The 19,972-nt window shown below is 44.2% G+C and overlaps 1 protein-coding gene across 1 annotated transcript in view; it reads left to right on the top strand.

Annotated features, from left to right (window-relative positions):
* Window positions 1-19,972, top strand: part of cdh23 (cadherin-related 23) — an 807,091-nt gene that overhangs the window by 734,765 nt on the left and 52,354 nt on the right. The window contains exons 43-51 of the mRNA XM_059640347.1: window positions 440-542; window positions 2,631-2,756; window positions 4,743-4,946; window positions 8,544-9,005; window positions 9,475-9,591; window positions 12,327-12,551; window positions 14,027-14,196; window positions 15,287-15,424; window positions 17,942-18,061. Coding sequence (XP_059496330.1) covers window positions 440-542; window positions 2,631-2,756; window positions 4,743-4,946; window positions 8,544-9,005; window positions 9,475-9,591; window positions 12,327-12,551; window positions 14,027-14,196; window positions 15,287-15,424; window positions 17,942-18,061 — 1,665 coding nt within the window. The remainder of the gene's footprint in view (window positions 1-439; window positions 543-2,630; window positions 2,757-4,742; window positions 4,947-8,543; window positions 9,006-9,474; window positions 9,592-12,326; window positions 12,552-14,026; window positions 14,197-15,286; window positions 15,425-17,941; window positions 18,062-19,972) is intronic.

Genomic DNA, 19,972 nt, shown 5'->3' with positions numbered 1-19,972 from the left:
GCTTCAAATCTATTTCCTAAGCTGAACTGTTTCTTTTCTGGTAACTGTTAGAAAGTGGGGGAGAGTGTGATGGTTAGAGAGGGGTCATCCATGAGCTCAGGACCACCTGAGCCAAAGAAAAAGCACAATGAATATTGACAACCTACAAACAAGTTTGTTTTGTGTCTTTCTACACGTTTGGATGGGGGAGTGTTGCTCGGGTTAGTGGGCTGGCCATTAAAATGCAGAGTTGCATCTCAAGTGCTCCGTCTGTGGTCAGCAGCTGCTAGGGTGAGTCTTGAACCCAGAGGTTGTGGCCTTGAAGCAGGAGTTGCTTCCTACTACACTACAGAACCTCCACAATGATAGAGCAAGTCTTTTCTTTCAGTAAACTCTGAAGAGATTGGTCCCTTCATTTTCACACATAAATGTTCAGAACATTGTCTCTCTCTCTCACCAGGATTCTGGCGTACTGACCATCTCCGTCTCAGATGAGAATGATAACAGTCCCACCTTTACTCAGATGTCATATCAAGCTGAAATTCTAGAGAATCCAGAGGCAGGTAGGTGTGTCATTATTGGCCACGTATTGAGTTAAACAAAATCCTCAGAACCAAAACACTTCTCTGATCTGCTCCCAAAGAATTTACACCCTTCCTTAAATAAGATGACTAACACAGAGCACAGTACTCCAGAAATGATCTCACAGCAGTGGCCTGAAAACTAAAAATAAATTCCCTACTGTTATACTCAGATACCTCACACTAACTGGTAGCATTTCATAATTACTTGCTGTCCCTGCATCCTAGCCTTCTGTGATTCATTCCTGACGCATCGGGCAGCGCAGTGGCTCAGTGGTTAGCACTGCTGCCTTACAGTACAGGAACCCTGGGTTCATTTCTACCCTTGAGCACGTGTCTGTGTTGAGCTTGCACGCTCTCTGTGTCGGTTTACTCTGGGGTTCCTCCCGCACTTCAAAGATGTGCAGGTTAGATGGATTGGCAATGTGAAATTGCCCCATAGTATTCAGGGATGTTTATGTTAGGTGGATTAGCCATGGGAAATGTAGGGTTTCTGGGATAGGCTTGGTGGGTGAGTCTGGGTTGGGATGCTCTTCAGAGAGTCAGTTTGGACTTGTTGGGCTGAATGGCCTGTTCCCACACTGTACGAACTCTTTAAAAAAGAAACCTGCATAGTCCCAAGACCTTATGTCTCCCAAGTGTTTTGCAGCCAATGATGTATTTCTTGAAATGTAGTTACTGTTATAATGCAGGATTAAGGCTTTTAGGATTGAAAAAGGATTTGAATGACTGCATAGAGAGAACCGTGTTCCTCTTTCTAGGAGATGTTGATTTGAAATCAGAGCTGGGCTACTGAGGGGAGAAGCTTGAAAGGCTTATTCATGAAATAAAAGTGCCAAGAGTATGAAACAGTGTCCCATGTGGTTCTCCCTCAATTCCTGATACCTGAGACCAGTAGGTTATGGCCTGACTCGGAATATAGAGCCAATGGGAGGAGGGACTGGAATAAGATGGATATGGATCAGCCACAAACTCTCCGAACAGGAGCAATGATTTAAGAGGTTGAATGGTCTTCTTCTGTTCCAATCATTCCAACTTCCAGCCACAGTGTCGTATTTGCCACAGAATTATTTGAAGAACTTGAATTATATAGCGCTTTTCACATCCTTAGGAAATCCCAAAGCTTTTTACAGGCAAAGAAGTGCATTTTCAAGTCTGGTTACTGTTGCAGAGCAGCGTAAGTAATAGAACATAGAAGCAAATTACTGCAGATGCTGGGATCTGTACTAAAAACAAAAAATGCTGGAAATCACAGCAGGTCAGGCAACATCCGTGGAGAGAGCGAACAAGCTAACGTTTCCAGTTGAGATGACTCTTATTCAGAGCCGGTGATGATGAAGAGTCATCCAGACTCGAAACGTTAGATTGCTATCTCTCCATGGATGCTGCCTGACCCACTGTGATTTCCAGCATTTTCTGCATTCAGTCAAAAGTAGTAGAAATGTTTGTACACAGCAAAATCCCACTATAATGGTCAGATGATTTTTGATGATGTTTATAAAGTAGGGATTAGCTAGCACACTGTGAAGGGCACTGTACCATGGGATCTTGAGTCCAGCTGAGACAGGACCTCTGATTAATATCGCACCTGAAAGTCAGAACTCCAAACGGTGACATCGACAGGCATGCCTATGCCAGACCCTATGCCAGATCGGAGGATTCCAGCAAACTCAATACACTTCTGAAGAGCCAGGCAGGTACTGGCTGATAGTAACTCCTAAATCACCATTCAAAGGCATAATCTATCCTTCTGCACCGCACTAGCTATCAGCATCGATACTGTGCTCAGGTTTCTGGAGTGGGACTTGAACCCATAGCCTTCCGACTCAGTAGGAGTGCCAATCACTGAGATACAGCTAACCATGGAATCAGTGTCGTTATCCATTTTGTGAAAGGAACTCAATGGGATTGGGCAGAATCAAACAATTGCAAGTGTAAGCCACAATTTCTATTTTATTTGTCCATACTATGATCTTAAAAACTGGTTTCAATGGTGTTACAGTGAGTGTCTAAAAGTTAATGTTCCATTGACCAAAGTTAACACATCTTCCCTGATTGTTTAATTTCTAGGTACACAAATCACCATGCTGAATGGGCCTATTTTAGCTTTTGACAGTGATGAAGGACTCAATGCTGTCGTCAGTTACCAATTACAGGGTAACACAACTGAATTCTTCACAATAGACTGGAACACTGGTGAGCTATTGCCCCTTTGTTACCGAGAGCTCAAAAGATATACCTTACTCATTACTTCTTAGCACATCCTGTAGAGTTATCCTCAGGTACTTCAGAGACAGTGAATTATTCTGGACCCCCACTGAGTGTTAAGTAGAGCGATACTACTCTCAATTTGCTTGCAAACAGCAATGAGACAAATGTTTAAGTAATCTCTTTTAGTCTCTGCTGGCCAAAGGGGCAGCGAAATGATTTGCTCCAAAGAGTAATGTCTACTGTTTAGGCTGACACATCCAATGGAAATGAGAGTAACCAGTGAGAGTTGGAATGCAACGAAACTCACTGCTGATAGTTTTACTTTCGCTCAAGGTAAGATGGGGTGGTACGGTGGCTCAGTGGTTAGCACTGCTGCCTCTCAGCACCAGGGTCCCAAGTTCAATTCCAGTCTTAGGCAACTGCCTATGTGGACTTTGAGTTTGCTCTGGTTTTCTCTAACTGTCCAAAGATGTATAGATGAAGTGGATTGGCTATGTTAAGTTGCCTGTTGTGTCTAGAAATGTGCAAGTTAGGTGGGTTAGCCATGGGAAATGTAAGGTTATAGGACAAGGGGTGGGTCTGGATGGAATGCTCTTCAGAGGGTTGGGATGGGCCAAATAGCCTGATTCCACACTGTAGGGATCCTGTGAAATGTTTCACTCTCGCTTGATGATGAAAACTCAGATTTTTGATATGTAGGCATGCAAAACATCCAATTTGAAATATAACTAAATGGATACGCAGATGTGGAAGAGTCTATGTGGCTGGACTGAAGTTTTGGAAAATATTAATCTAAACTAAAAAAAATGCTATGTTGTTAAATTCCATAATGGTTTTCTGTGCCACAGAATTGGACACAATTGAATTGCCAATTCTAATTAATAATCATCAAATGCATAGCTAACATCTTCAGAGGTTTGAACCTCATTTAACACATGCCCATTTTGATTTAAGCTCAGGGGCACGATTTTCAGCTCTACTATCCCATGTGTGGAATACAACAAACATATTTCACAAGCAAGGGAAATGGGCAAATTTGATTAACTTTCCAACAGTAAAAATCCCAAGACTTTACCACTGAAGGGAAATTGCCAGGGATGAGAGTCAGGAAGTGTTAAAAACAGTTCAAGCTTGAACAGAAGTTAATGAGTAATAAAAGAGAGGCGCCAAGCAAATCCAGAACTATTGTCACTGGATAAGGGGAGCTAGCTACAACCTGCTAAGAAACAAGTTGAAAGCTGATGCCAAGAAGCACATATTTCACACACACACTGAGAAATGCCTTGAATGGGAAGGAAGCCAAATCTCTGTTCAAGAGGTGATGAGAGTGGTTAACCCTAAGGAAAAGCTGGCCCTGTATACACTGAGTTTAGAAGAATGAGAGGTAATCTCATTGAAACATATAAAATCCTTGGCAAAGTAGATCCCGAAAGGACTTTTCTCATCATAGCAGCAACTAGAAAACTGAAACATGGTTTAAATGGGAGACTGTTAATTTTAAGACAAAAATTAGAAATACTTTTTCTGTTTGAGGATTCTGAGCTTGTGGAACTCTCTTCCCCAGTGATTGGTGAAAGCAGGGTCACTGAACACTTCAAAGTCAGAGAGAGAGAGAGATTCTCGACTAATGAGGAAGTCAAAGGACATCAGGGTAAGAGAGTAGATTGAGTCTGATTAAGATCAGCCTTGATCTTATCAAAGGGCAGAGAAGGCTTGAGGAGCCAAATGGCCAATTCTTGCTCTTGATCAGTTCTGTTTGTGTGTATGTGCTGGTGAACCTATAATTGTTTTTGTGAGAAAATGGTTTGGTGTAACTTTCTTCATTTAGAGCAGGACAGTCATTGTATATGAAGTTTGGATTAGTTTATCTTTGCTCATACAATTTGCTCAGATGTCCTGTCACTATCGCAAAAAATGTAACTATTTTAATTACTGTATTTGATGGCTGACTGTCTTTTATTCATTTTCCAGGCATTGTCTCTGTCGCACCAGGAAAAAGCATCGACAGGGAGTCATTGCCTAATGCAAGGCTGGAATTAACTGTAATAGCAGAAGATATTGGTCAACTGAAGAGTGTGGCTGCACTCACTGTAACAGTCTTGGATCAAAATGACAATGCACCAGTCTTTACCCCTTCTTCAATGACTGTCCATGTTCTGGAAAACAGCCCCTCAGGTGACATATCGGATCATGAATGTCAATGATTTCTTAACCACTATTTCTGGGCTGGCGAGTTGGCAAACATCAGATCACTGCAAAGTAATACTTGGAAAGTTATGTGCACCAAGTTTGGATAATCAATTGGTTGGACAAATGAGAAAGCCTCATCAATGCTCTTACCATGGAGAATCATAAAATTCCTACAATGTAGAAACAGGCCCTTCAGCCCAACAGGCCCACACTGCCCCTCAGAGCATCCCACCCAGACCCATCCCCCTATAACCCACCCTATTTGGAATTTCTTCCATTGGTGCTTGTAGAATATTGGAAGATTGTCGAAGAAAGTCTCCCCAAAGTCTTCTATGTATCTATTTATCTATGCTGGTCTCTGTTTTCTTCCCTAGTTCATTGTATTTAACATTGATCCCTGGTTTGTTCAGTTCTGGATTAAGCTCCTTAACAACTTGTGTCTGACCAATTGCAATTCCATGGTATTAGTTCAGAAATGGGTCAAACATGGAACATGATACGGCATCATTCTCTTAAAATGTTCTGGGAAGGGTCACCAGACCCGAAATGTTAACTCTGATTTCTCTTCACAGATGCTGCCAGACCTGCTGAGCTTTTCCAGCAGTTTCTGTTTTTGGTTCATTCTCTTAAAATCTCCTTGCTGGGGTGTAAAGGGCTTGCAGCTGAATAAGAGCTCAATCCAAGTCTGGCCAGACTGAGGGGACGGTGTGACCACATCTCTGCTGGCTCTAAGGATCTCGAGTAGTACGTTAATCTGTAAATTCTCAATCCAATTTCCCACAACGATCTTTCTGTTTGCAGCCTTTGGTTTAAGGACGACGTCAGAAATCTGAGTCACAATAATTGACAAGCGAGCCGCGAGTCATACAGAGATGAGGGCTGCTCGGTTAGTATCTGACAGTATATCTGTTGGCTTCTATCTGACAATGCTAAACATGACCTGGAAGAGCTTGATGCCACACGTGGCATCATCTTCTCTGATTTTGTTTACGTGGAACAAAACAGAAGGAGAGCGAAGGAGCACAACCCATTTCCGCTCTCAGCCTGCTGCGTTGTGCAGCAAAGCCAAAGACAGTCTGAAGGAACAGCACCTTACTGGGTGTTTTACAGCCTTTAGAACTCAGCATTGAGCCAGACCATGAACAATGTCTTCCAGGCATGTTGTTTAAAAAGTGTTTGCTCTCAACAGAGCTGACCCATTTTCTGCTAACGCTTTGGGCCATTAACACCTACCCACTGTCTATAGGCAACATGGTGGTGCAGTGGTTAGCACTGCTGCCCCACAGGACCTGGGATTGATTCCATCCTTGAGTGACTGTTATGTGGAGCTTACATATTCTCCCTGTGTCTGCATGGGTTTCCTCCAGGTGCTCCAATCTGCTTCCACAGTCCAAAGATGTGCAGGTTAGGGTGGAGCGGCCATGCTAAATTGCCTGTGGTGCTCAGGGATGTGCAGTCTCTTTGGGCTAGCCATGGTGGTCACAGAGATGGGATGGGTTTGGGTGGGATAGCTCTTCAGAGGACAATGCAAACTCAATGGGCTGAATGGCCAACTTCCCTCTACTGCTTTTAGCACTCGCTTTGCCTTCTGCTGTCAGCACCCTTCCTGCCTGTTCCATTTGCTCCTTCTCCCCCACCCACTTTCCAACAGCATTAAAATCCCTTTCACTTCCAGCCCCCTTCCTTTACAGCGAAGAGTCATACAGGACCCAAAACATTAGCTCTGTTTCTCTCCCCACATACACTGCCAGACCTGATGAGTTTCTCCAGCACTTTCTGGTTTTATTGCAGCAGAATCCACATTCATAGCCACCAGGCGCAGGAGATAAAGTGTTAACAGGGCAAAATCTCCGTCCTTTGTCTTGGTTTAGGTTCAGTGATGTTTCCTCTGGATCCAAAAAAATGCACCTGCAGTTGTTCGACATTTCAAAGTGGAAGTGCCATCCAGTTTCTTATCCTGGTGTTGCAAGATAATCTTACTCATGCAAACCACACATGGACAGGAAGAAAGCCTTGAATATTATTTTCAGCACTTCTGATGTTTATGTTGCCAGTGAGACAGATTGAGAAGGTTCTGTTGACTTCCACCATTCCTGATCTGATAAGAAGAGGGTGGGCCATGAATCTCATCTATGATTGACAACTGTATCAACATTCATGTCCCACCCCGCCTGCATGCATTCCCTCAGAAAACCTCTGAGAATGGTGGCTTGTGAAAGACTGTAGGCTCGGGATGATCCAAAGTGAGATTGAATTTCCTTGCAGCAATCCCATCCCCCCGTTTTAAACAGCTATGTCCTTCCGTTTCGCCACTCCAAGCATCATCACTGGCTCAAATGATTGTGAGAAACCTCTGAGCCTGCTTTAGGGTTAGGGTTAGGGTTAGGGTTAGGATTAGAGTTAGGGTTAGGGTTAGGGTTATCTTGTCCAGCCACTGAAAGGTATTGAAGCGTGGCTGTGTTGAATTTGCTGTTCACGAGTCAGCACAGGGCACAAGTGAGATACAGCAGGAGCGAATCGTTCGTTGAAACATAGAAAATAGGAGCAAGTAGGCCATTTGGCCCTTTGAGTCTGCTGTACCATTCAATGTTATCAAGGCTGATGATCCAACTCAGTCCCCTCTTTCAGATATTCCCCACACCCTCTGATCCCCTTAACTCCAAGACCCACATCTAACTCCTTCTTGAAAACATTCAATACCTCAACAGCTTTCTGTGGTGGAGAATTTCACAGGGTCCCCATTCTCTGGATAAAGGAATTTCTGCACAAGTCCATCCTCTTTACCCCCAGAAGCATGCCGCACTCTTTGATACCACCAGAGTTGATCTTGGGCCTCAACTCCTCTCCGCCCCACCCCACTGTATCCCTGGTTCCCTTAGAGGCCAAAAAACCAGTCCATCCCAGCCTTGAGGAATATTCATTAAAGTCAGTGCTGAATCAGCCTGCTCAGTCATGTCGAAGAGACCCTCGACCTGAGGAGACACTCTCCTTGAGTGGAGGGGCAGCCAACAACAAAATGTGTTTGATCCACCAGCCTGAAGAAGAGAGAACTGCAACAATTTGCAGCCCACCCTTGTCACTGTGCTGAATGATCGGCCCCTGATCTGTGACTGACCTGACACTGTCCAAACGTGTTCTGCCAAGGGAAGTGACCTCTTGGTACCTTTGAGCCCCTTTAGAGTCTCGTATGTTCCAGAGAAGTCAGCTCCCATTCTTGTAAATTTACTCAGCCACTCATTGTAGGCTCCCTCACCCCACTTCATTCTAGGGGCAATTAATATGGAATCTTCTCTCAGGACATCCCCACCATAGCACAACTCCGTTTAATAATCAACTTCTGAAGGATGAATGACCCACTCATGCCATCCCATGAGTGCACTAAGATCTCTGTACCTAATTCTGCTCTCTCATTCTTATGTGAACTAGATAGAGAGACTTCTGTAAATGATAGAGGAAGGCAAAGATTTACATTTTCTTGTTGAAATCCAAACAGAAGGAAACAACTCATTGCGAGAAAGTCTTGGTCTTTTCCTTAGCATGAAGAAAATTCCCAATACATTGTTGTGTTCCTTTGTCTTGTAGGTTTCAGCATTAGCCGGGTGACAGCAACAGATGCAGATACTGGAGTGAACCAGCAGCTGAGTTACCGGATAGAGGGAGGCGCTCTGGATAAGTTTATCATTGACCCTCACACGGGAGTGATCAAAGTGGCCAATGGAGTAACGGTGGACCGAGAGGAGAGGGCGTCCTACACACTCATTGTGGTTGTGATGGACAGTGGTACCCCATCATTGTCAGCGAGTGCCACCGTGAACATTGTGGTTGATGACATTAATGATTGCCGTCCTGAGTTCATTAACCCAATCCAGACCGTCAGCATCAGCGAGTCAGTGACTGTCGGTTCTGTCATCGCAAACGTAACAGCCACAGATCAGGACCTCCATCCTCAGCTGGAGTATTACATTATCGAGCTTGTGGCAAAGGATGACACTGATGTAGAGGTGCAGGAGCATCAAAGGGCCTTTGACATCAATTTTATAACAGGTAAATAGACAAGGGCTATAAACAGGGAAGGCTGGCAACACTTGGGCAGATTTGGCAAACCTAAAGAGAAAAGGCCATTGACCTGAAATGTGAACTGTTTCTGTCTCAGAACCTGAGTATTCCCTGTTTTCAGTTTGAGATTTTCATCATCTGCTATGTTGTCCTTTATAAAGATCTCATAGCTTTAAATATAAGTTATCCCTTGAAAGAGCAGCCAGTTCAAGTCTGCCCAGAGAGAGTGAGAATGACGTTGGATCCCACCAGTTCCTTCTTGTACCCAAGTCTGAAGTTGCTCACAAAGAGGTTTTTAATCTGACTTTTAAGATCATCTGTCATAATGGTGACCCTCCCTCCCAAGAAAGCAATGTAAAGGCTTTGTGACTGTAAATAGTTTTCAGTGATTATAAACTGCGCACAAAACTCCAGGAGCATTGATCCCACTAACGTATTTGTTCTTCTCTTTGACCAGGTGCTGTGTTTGTAAGAAGGCCTTTGAATAGAGAGCTGGTAGCTACCTACATACTTACCATTTCAGTGCACGACAATGCCAGTGAGGTGATCAGTCATTCTGTCAGTGTTCCCAATGGTAAGATTTTCTCGCGCACAAGTAAAGGTAAAGTCGCCCTAGTCCCAGAGGATCACAGGACTACTCTCATTCGAGAAAGACAAATGGTGGCGGTTGAACCTGAGGGTCACCACACCTCAGGCGAGGGGAGGGGTTGAGAAGGAGAGTCTATCATGGTAACCTCAGCTGATATGGGTACTCGCTATAGAACAGTACAATTAATGTGGGATGAGATATCTCTCGATTTCTGGTAGCCATGATGTGGAGATGCCGGTGTTGGACTGGGGTGGACAAGGTCAGAAATCACATGACGCCAGGTTACAGTCCGACAGGCTTATTTAAAATCACCAGCTTTCAGAGTGCAACCCCTTCATCAGGTGAAGTGACAAAGGAGCAGACCTCCGAAAGTTTGTGATTTTAAATAAACCTGTTGGACTCTAACCTGGTGTCGTGAGACTTCAGACTTTTTCCAATTTGTGTTCAGTATTGTGTCCAGTTTTACTACTTCTGTGCATGAGTAAAGTTACTATTTTAGAATAAAGCTTCGAATTTAAAAACGAAGCTTCCCTGTTTGGGGGAGAAAAAGAGGACATTAGAGCACAGGCTCATCGGCTTGGGCCTTAGGAGGAGAGGGTTGTGCTGTGATGAGATACTGAGTAAATTGGGTCTGTAATATAGTTTAGAAGAATGAGAGATAATCTCATTCAAATAAACGTTTAAGGTTCTGAAGGGACTTCACACGGTGGGTACTGAGATGTTTGCTTCCCCTTTTGGCTGAGAAATCTCAAACACAGAGACACACATTCTGAATCATTTAGGACAGAGAAAAACCTTTATTCAGAGGGTTGTGAATCTTTGGAATTCTAGAGAGTTCTGGCTGCACTGTCATTGAATTAAGGTTGAGATAGACAGAATTTTGATCCCTCAGTGAATTGAAGCATTTGGGGAGGGGGGCATGAAGATGGAGATGAAACCCAAGATCAGCTGTGATAGTGCTGAATGTCAAATTGAAGGGTCAAGAGACTCACAACCCCCATTTAATGTCTTCATATTCTTTGTACTGCACGTATACGTCAAAAGTATTGACCAAGTAAATTTACAGAGGGTGTTCCCACATGGGGAGAATTTAGAATGAGATGTCATGGTTTCAGGATAAGCAGCGTGAGATTTAAAACAGAAATGTGGAGGAATTACTTCCCTCAAAGGGTTGTGAATCTGTGGAATTCACTTTTCCAGAGTGTGGTGGAAGCCGGGATTTTGAGCAAATGTAGATAGGAGATAGATTTTCAATTAGTAAGGAGTTGAAGTATTATGAGACCACAGGTAGAAAAGTGTAGTTGACATTGATATAGCATCAGCCATGATTGTTTCAAATGGTGGAGTAAGCTTGAGGAACTGAAATGTTTAATGCATCTCCTGGTTCTGATGTTCTTAAATGCATATTGTACGTATGAGATCTAGCCTAACAACTATGTCCTTGAGGGACTGAGGAGAAATCTAGGCATTCTTGATGTGTTTTATTTTAGCAGATGATTTTATTGAGGCTTGATAGTGTTGAGTTATCCTGAAGACTGGAATAGAACAGGTAGCTGCTCAGCAACAAAAAAGCAATAGGTATTATTAACAGCAAATCCTTCTCAAAGGCCAGAGCTCGGTGTAGGTTTTGAAATAGTCTTCGAGCAAAACTGGAAGTACTGGTGTTAAGATCCACCGAGGTTGATCGCCTTGTGGTGCTCATAAGATTGTAGGCTAACAGCTATATTCCCATTATAACCATTCGAATTTCACTTCTTCATGCTTGCTCATTGTTTCATGACGCTGAGAATACCAGAGACATGATAGAACAACGCTCCCTCTTGAATATCACAAAACCCAATCTAGTATGTTTAAGGTAATACAGCAAGGATTCAAATCCCGGAACATCCTCAGAGCTGATCCCGAACAACTGAGTTTTTGAATTAAGAGGAAGAGTTAGAAACTGGAATATTTCCATCTTAAAGGGAGATGTCCTTATTGAGGTATTATCACATAGTGAAGGCTTTGAGTAAGATAATTTGGAGCATATCATCATGGTGAATGAACTCCACGACACAGTTTTGACTTAGTAAGTGAGTTAATCCCCTGTAGAGAAATCTGTTTCATAATTTCAAAATCGTTAGTAACAGAGCTAGGAGTGAGATGAGAAGAAACTTCTTCCCTCAAAGAGTTGTTAGGATTAGGAATGAGCTCCCTAGACAGTGGAATTCCATATGAAATTTTAAAAGAGATCTAGATATATATTTGAAAGTGATGAGTTTAGAGGGCTGTTGAGATAGGGCTGGACAGTGGGACTAGCTGGGTAACTTTTTCAGGAACTGGTATAAACATGATAGGTCAAATGGCCTCCTTCTGTGCCATAAAATTCCATGCTTCCAAAATGAACTTTCAAGGAGGACTGCAGGGGGAACTATCCCATGTTTAATTAATACCAATGTATTAGTAATGTACAGTAAAAATCAGGGTTTCAGTAGTTGATCACATAAAGTTTGACTTTAGAGGATGAGGGTGGTATAGTCAAATCAAAGGAACAGAAGAACCTCAGACCGAGAAGGAGGAGAAGGTGATTTGCTGCTTGGAGAGTGCTCCAATCCTTCAGTAAAATCCTGGTCTTTCTCAGTGGCACTATGTCATCCTATCCTCGAATCCTTTGGCTCACCTTAATAGAGAACTATTAATCTTATTTAAACCCGTTTATTTGACTGTCTATTTTATTTCAGCAAAACTGACAGTGAATGTCCTGGATGTGAATGACAATCCTCCTCGATTCAGACCGTTCGGGGTTAATACTTTCACTGAGAGGATTCTGGAAGGAGCAACAGCCGGTACAACGCTACTCTCTGTCTCGGCTGTGGATCCTGATAAAGGACCCAATGGACTGATCAGCTATGAACTCCTGAATCTCCCTCCTGGAGACTACATCAGATTGGAGGATCCTGCAGCAGGTGAACACTGGAGAATTTTGAAAATGCTGTCATCCACCCAGCTTTAGTACAGAGTAGGTCACAGCCCCCTTCACATTATTGGGTGCTGTGACTGTCCGCCCATTTAATCTATTGGTGGTCCTTTTAGACTTTTTGCTCTCATCTACACTCTAGAACAGATAGCCCTACGGGTTCAGGCACAAAGTTCTTTGAAGTTTGCGTTACAGGTAGACAGGGTGCTTAAGAAGGCATTTAGTACACTTGCCTCCATTGCTCAGACCCTTGAGTGTAGGAGTTGGGACATCATGTTGAAGTTATACAGGATGTTATTGAGGTCTCTTCTGGAGTACTGTGTCCAGGACTTCTGGTCGCCCTGTTATGGGAAGGATATTATTAAGCTGGAGAAGGCTCAGAAAAGATCTGTCAGGATTTTGTCGGTAATGCAGGGTTTGAGTTATAAGGAGACGCTGGTTAGGCTGGGCCTTATTTCAGACTGGAGTGTAGGAGACTGAGGGGTGACCTTTTGTAGAGTTTATAATATAACGAACAATATAGATAAGGTGAATGGCAGATGTCTTTACCCTCCAGTGGGGTACTTCAAGAATCAGGGGCACATTTTTAAGTTGAGAGAAGAAAGATTTAAAAACGGCACAGAGAGTGGTTCGTCTGTGAAATTAACTTCCAGAGAAAACGGTGGATGCAGATACAGTTACAACATTGAAAAGACATTTGGACAGGTACATGAGTAGGAAAGTTTTGAGAGATAAGGACTAAACACAGGCAGGTGGGGCTTGTTTAGTTTGGGATTATGGTCAGCATGGACTGGTTGGACTGAAGGGGCTGTTTCCATGCTGTATGACTCAATGACTCCGTGTTCAGTGCTGACTAATCTGTGGTTTTTGAAATTTTGCATTCTTGTCCTGATGTGTGCCAAACCAGCACATTTTTCTTTTTCAGCAATATTTAACTCGATATCCCTGGTAAAGTAGAGACATGAAAGACATCAATGTTTGGAGTGGCAGTATCAGTATGCATAGCACAGGAAGGCACGGTGCCTCGGTGGTTAGCAATGCTGCCTCACAGCACCAGGGACCCGGGTTCGATTCCATCCTCGGGCGACTGTCCGTGTGGAGTTTGCACATTCTCCCTATGTCTACATGTGTTTCCTCCCACAGTCCAAAGATGTGCGGTTTGGGTGGATTAGCCATGCTAAATTGCCCGTGATGTTCAGGGATGTGTAGATTAAGGAGATGGGACTGGGTGGGATGCTGTGAGGGTGGATGTGGACTTGTTGGGCCAAAGGAGCAGTTTCCACACAGCAGAGATTCTATGAGTTTGTTTGAAAAATTATCATTTAAGCCCCAGATAGGGCTAGATAGATCGATCCTTTATAGAGCTGACGTTATCTGAGCTTTAATACAGACTTTAACCCCAATTCCTCTCCTCACCCTCCACCCCATGCCATTCCCACTTCACCCAACTTCCTACAAACACAGGGAAAATAGTTGCAAGCAGGACAGTGGATTACGAAGAGGTTCAGTGGCTGAATTTCACAGTGCGGGCAGTGGATCACGGATCACCACCTCGATCTGTGGAGGTTCCAGTGTGTTTACAGATCAAGGACGTCAATGACAATAACCCTGTCTTTGGGCAGACATCCTACCAGGTATCTGTGGCTTCTCTTCATGGGCTGTAAGTAGCTTTGGAGCGAGCATTAACCTTGTAACCTGTGACTAATCATCGTACATCACAGCATGAGGAACAGGAGTCGGCATGCTCCTCATTTCAAAGAGGTCAAGACTATCTCAGTGTGCCCTTTTCCCCATTTTCCATTGTGTGCAGTCATCTCTTGATCTCTACCTTCAGTAAACGTATATCTGAGCATCTACACTCCCTCTGGGGTAGGGAAAACGCAATCCTCAGCTCTGCCCTAATTAGCCAGCCCATTCTTCTGAGGTTGTGACCCCTGACACTCTAGAGCATCAACCCTGCCAAACCCTGTCACGAGGACATATCACAATATCATCTTATTGAAAGCAAAGATTGGCATTGCCACTCGGCTCCTGTAGAAATACACAGAGTGGTACGATGTGGGATGGTTAAGTGAAGTACCAACACCATGGGGCTGCCATCTGAAGCTCCCCATCTACAGTGCACCCAGCTGGAGGCAGAATTTACCTTTGTACCATAATGGTGAACTGGCAGCCATCTCCTCTGACTTTAATTCCATGATAATCAGAGTGAGGCAGCCACTCCGAGAATCCTCACATTGAAGCTTCAGGAGTAGACAGTACTGCAAGCTGGGCCAGTAATTACAATGACACGTCGCAAATCGATGTGGGCATTTGATAGTCTTTATAGCATTTTCTCTTATTCATTTGTGAGATGTGGGCATCGCTGCATGAGCTATTGCCCACCCCTAGTTGCCCTTCAGAAGGTGATGGTGGTAAGCTGCCTCCTTAAGCTGCAGTCCATGTGCTGTAGGTAGACCCATAATGCCCTTAGAGATGGCAAGGATTTTGACCCAACGACACTGAGTGAACGGCAATATATTTCCAAGTCAGGTTGGTGAGGGGATCGGAGGGGAACTTGCAGGGGGTGGTGTTCCATGTGTCTGCTGCCCTTGTCCTTCTAGATGGAAGTGGTCCTGGGTTTGGAGGGCGCTGTCTGAGAAGGCTTGGTGAGTTTATGTGCGTTTGCTGTCATGTCGGGCTTCGGCGTTAATCAGGATTTCTCCACTTCGCATAACAATGCAGAAACCAGTGTTTGAAGACGTCTCCCTGGGCACAGTGATTCTTCAAGTTAGTGCAGAGGATGCAGATGATGGCAGCTTCTCACAGATTGAGTACAGCCTCGTGGATGGAGAGGGCAGATTCGGAATCAATCCAACCACGGTAAGCAGGTGTTTTCTGCAGCATTTATAAAGATCCCTTTGATAGGAGAAGCATTCATCAAGTGGACTAGGGAATCACTGGTGAGTTAAATCTTTGTTGTCCAACATCCTTTATTTGCCTTTGAGAAGATGACGATGAACAGACATGCCCACAGTGCTGATCCAGGAATCAATGACCCCAGAAACAGGCTATTCTACTATTGCCCCATTTCATTTGGGGCTAAACAGGATATATGACCGTGAAAATTGCCGGATTGTTATAACACCCCACCTGTTTGATTCATGCCCTCCAGGGAATGGAACTTGCCACCCATTCCTGGCATGGCTGCTATAAGCCCTTTCCAGCTGACTCTAGAATTGACTGTGTTCCCTCTCAAGCCATCCGTTTTGTTATTATAAAATTCCTATAGTGCAAAAAGGGGTTGTTTAGCCCATCAAGCCTGCACCAAATCTCCAAAGAGCATCACTCCAAGACCTACCCATCCCAACCCTTCCGCATAACCCTCATGGAGTTTTTACCATGTCTAACCCACCCAAACTGCCCATCCTTGACACTCAATGCCACCTTCTCATAGCTAGGATTAGATGGTGAATATGGTTTTGCCACATGGTACATGTCCAAAACGCACATTGCTTCAAATTTCTCTGTGCTTTTTTAAATGAGGCTTTTTCACATTTTTCTCTTAACAGTTCATTCCTGCCAAGTCTGTACAGAATTTCAGCATCGAGACCAACAACATTTCATATCTATGCTTACTCTGTAAATCTATCCAGTTTGCTCCATTCCCCTTGTCCCTGATCCTGCAACGTTTTTCTGCTTCAAATATTTCTAATCTCTGAGAATTTCCACCATCCTTTCGGGCGACAGATCATATCAATCTGTACCTTAAAAATCTTTCACACCATCTCACCTCTGGGTCATTTACGACTCACCTGAGTTCTGACTTCCTGCCAGTGAAAGCAGTTTCTCATTGTTCCCTCGAACAAAACACTTGATAATTTTGATCACCTCAATCAAATCTCCTTTTCAACTTCCTCTGTTGTATTGAGAACAATCCCAGATTCTCGAAAAAACTGAAGCAGTTTTAAGCCCACTTCAAAGATGAACAGAGCCCCACTATTTAAATTACAGAAGAATTACAGAATGGTAGAATTATTAGGGACAGTACGGTGGCTCAGTGGTTAGCACTGCACCCTCACAGCGCCAGGGACCCAGCTTCAAATCCATCCTTGAGCGACTGTCTATGTGGAGTTTGCATGTTCTCCCTGCTTCTGCGAGGGTTTTCTCTGGGTGCTCCTGTTTCCTTCCACTAGGTAGACTGGCCATGCTAAATTGCCCATAGTGTTCAGGGTTGTGTAGATTAGGGGGATGGGTCTGGTTGGGATGCTGTGAGGGGCGGTGTGGATTTGTTGGGCCGAAGGGCCTGTTTCCACACTGTAGGGATTCTCTGATGATGATGATACTAAGTGGCAAAGGAGGTCATTTGGCCCACCTTGTCTATACACCAATCTGAGTGAACGATTCACCTAGTGCCATTCTCCCTATAATCCTCCACATTCTTCCTTTTCTTATTACAGCCTAATTCTCTCGAGAATGGTTCAGTTGAGCCTGCCTCCATCACACACTCACAGGCAGTGTGTTCCACACACTAACCACTCACTGTATCACAAAGCTTAACACCTCTGCCACCTTTACCACTTTATGACTGGAATAGTTTGGAAGATTTTATCACTGTAATGAAGAACTTTTCAATCCTACATATTCCTGAGGTTTTCGTGATGTTAATGTTTGAAGATGTTTCATTTCCCTTGTGTTATTGGCATTGAGTGATTTATGGATAAGGACAGGCAGTTCAGCCCCTCGAAGCTGCTCTTCTATTTAATGCAGTCATGCCTGACCTCAACCGTGGGAGGATCACCGAACCTGGCTGGAGCACCTATAAGTGATATTTAGATACTCCATATCACATGAAGGAAGAGCAGTCATTACATCCCTGCCCAGAATACCTCAGCAATTGTTAATGCAACCAGTCTGAATTCAGCACCGGCCCCCTTGGGACCTGGAAGGGCTCTTTACCTCCCTAGGGAAGCACGCTGGCTCAGAGGTTAGCACTGCTGCCTCACAGCACCAGGGACCTGGGTTCAATTCCACCCTCGGGTGACTGTCTGTGTGGAGTTTGCACATTCTCCCCGTGTCTGTGTGGGTTTCCTCCGGGTGCTCCAGTTTCCTCCCATAGTCCAAAGATGGGCAGGTTAGGGTGGATTGGCCGTGCTAAATTGCCCCTAGTGTTCAGGGATGTGTAGCTTAGGTGAGTTCAAAGGGAAATGGGTCTGGGGGTGGGATGCTTTCTGGGTTGGTGTGGACTTGTTGGGCTGCAAGGCCTGTTTCCACACTGTAGGGATGCTATGATATGATTCTGTGATTACCCATTGTACCTGCAGACTGGCAAATGTGAACAGTATTGAAAGTGTGTAGCAGTTGCTACAATAATTATTTGTGCTCCTTTTTCACATAAAGGGGGATATTTACATTCTGGCTGCACTTGATCGAGAGAAAAAAGATCACTACACTCTAACAGCTGTTGCTAAGGACAACCCAGGTGATAATCCAAGCAATCGCAGAGAGAATGCTGTCCAGGTAACTCCCACACCTCCTGTTACCAGCTCCTGATGTACCTACAGGTTGGAGCTTGTTACACCAAAGAATGTTGATTCTCTAGTTTCGAATCCTCTGTAGATACTACACTGGATCTTGGACACTATACCCAGGAGGAATGTAACATCTTTGGAGGAGTGTAGCACAGAATGACAAAGTGATGCCAAGACTAAAAGGATTAATTACAAGAACTAGCCATGTTTTCCCTGGAGTGTCGCTGATTAGAGTATACTCTAATTGAGGTGTTTAAACCATTAAGGAATTTGGCAGGGCAGACAGTGAGAAATTACTTTTGCTGGGAGCCAGAACCTTAAGTGTGGAACTTCCCTAGGACCTTCCCTAACCCCGTTCCCCACTCCCCGTACTCATTAAGGTTGGGTTTCAATTGGAAATTTCAGAACTTAGTCTGCCGCAGTTTACAGAGCAAGGATGTGCAGTTGGAGCTGAAAGATAGCACAGCCACGGTGTTTACGGTGGAACAGGCTCAAGGCGCTGAACGGCCTTCTGCTGTGGTTGTTTTCACCATCCTGGTCCACAACATCCTCCCCAGTCTAAAAGCTCACCCTGCCACCTCTCACCCCTCACATCCTGCTTTCTTCACTTCCCTTCATCCTGACTCTTCAGTGCAGTATCTGGCACTCCTTCCCAAAGCATGTTCCTCTCGCCACATCCCCCTGCACATCCATCTCAAGACCTATCCTTCCAACCAGGCTCAGTTCCTCCCTCAATAGATCACCTGGGTGAAAGTCAGCAGCCCCAACGTTTGTTGCAATAGCTCACAGGTACACACTGAAAGATATTGAGTAGTTCTGAAGATAACTTAATATGATGTATATTTTAAAATATGACTATTTCTCAAACCTCTTTAAAGTTTGATTTATTTAACATATTGTCACAGATAGCCAAGTGAAAATGTTTGTTTAGCCATCAGCTTGCCAAGTATTTCAAAATACAGTCAGTAACTTGGAAGAAACTCAACCCAGTGTAGTGGACTTTCATTATCTTTCCAGCCCCTCGCTAAGGTTCCAGAACTTTCTGTGTACACAAATCTTCTATCTGTGGACAAAGATGATTGACCTTTACGATGAGGAGGGAATATGTTCAAACGTCAGTGCGGAATATTAATACCAGAAAAGGTCACACCACAGTAAGGTGTATTCAGTTTACCTGTTGGTGGGGAGGCTTTCAAGCATAATACTCAATACTTCTCAGTGAATTTTAAATCGCAGTTCTTGGAGCTTACATAAAAATGCAAATTGTGTCCTTGACTTCCGAATAATCACAGAGTCTATTTGGACTGTTGGGACAGGGATACTGAGAGCTTAATTCAACAACTTATTAGATGGTTTCTCCCTCCATCAGTAGTATAGCTACAGTGCTAAACTACTATTGCTGAGTTCGTGATCTCCCAGTTTGAGATGGCACTGAGATCTACAACATAATGACTCATCAGAAGCAACATCACAACTGAGTTAATCAGATACAACTGCCTATGTACACACTATTGTACTTTGAGCTCAAAACCACAACCAGCAGAGTCTTGATGACTTCACCTCCATCACTAATTCTCTCCAACAGAGAAGGGACAGCGAAGGGTAAAATCGATAGCCAGAACTGCAGATGTTGGAGTCAGAGATAACACAGTATGAAGCTGGATGAACACAGCGGCCAGGCAGCATCAGTGGAGCAGGAAAGTTGACGCTTCAGGTCGGGACCCTGCTTCAAAAATGGGGAGGGGCAAGGAAGCGGGAAAATAAATAGAAAGAGGAGGGGTGGAGCTGGGCAAGGTAGATGGGATGGCAGGTAGGGAGTGGTGGGGATTGGTCAGTGAGATGGGTGGCGCGGATAGGTGGGAGAGAAGATTGACAGGTTGTGTCAGGCCAAGGAGGTGGG

This window comes from Stegostoma tigrinum, chromosome 37, assembly GCF_030684315.1.
Source record: "Stegostoma tigrinum isolate sSteTig4 chromosome 37, sSteTig4.hap1, whole genome shotgun sequence".
Classification (NCBI taxonomy): Eukaryota; Metazoa; Chordata; class Chondrichthyes; order Orectolobiformes; family Stegostomatidae; genus Stegostoma; species Stegostoma tigrinum.
The sequence above is the reverse complement of the archived record's forward strand: the minus strand, read 5'-3'. Positions and strand labels throughout refer to the sequence as shown.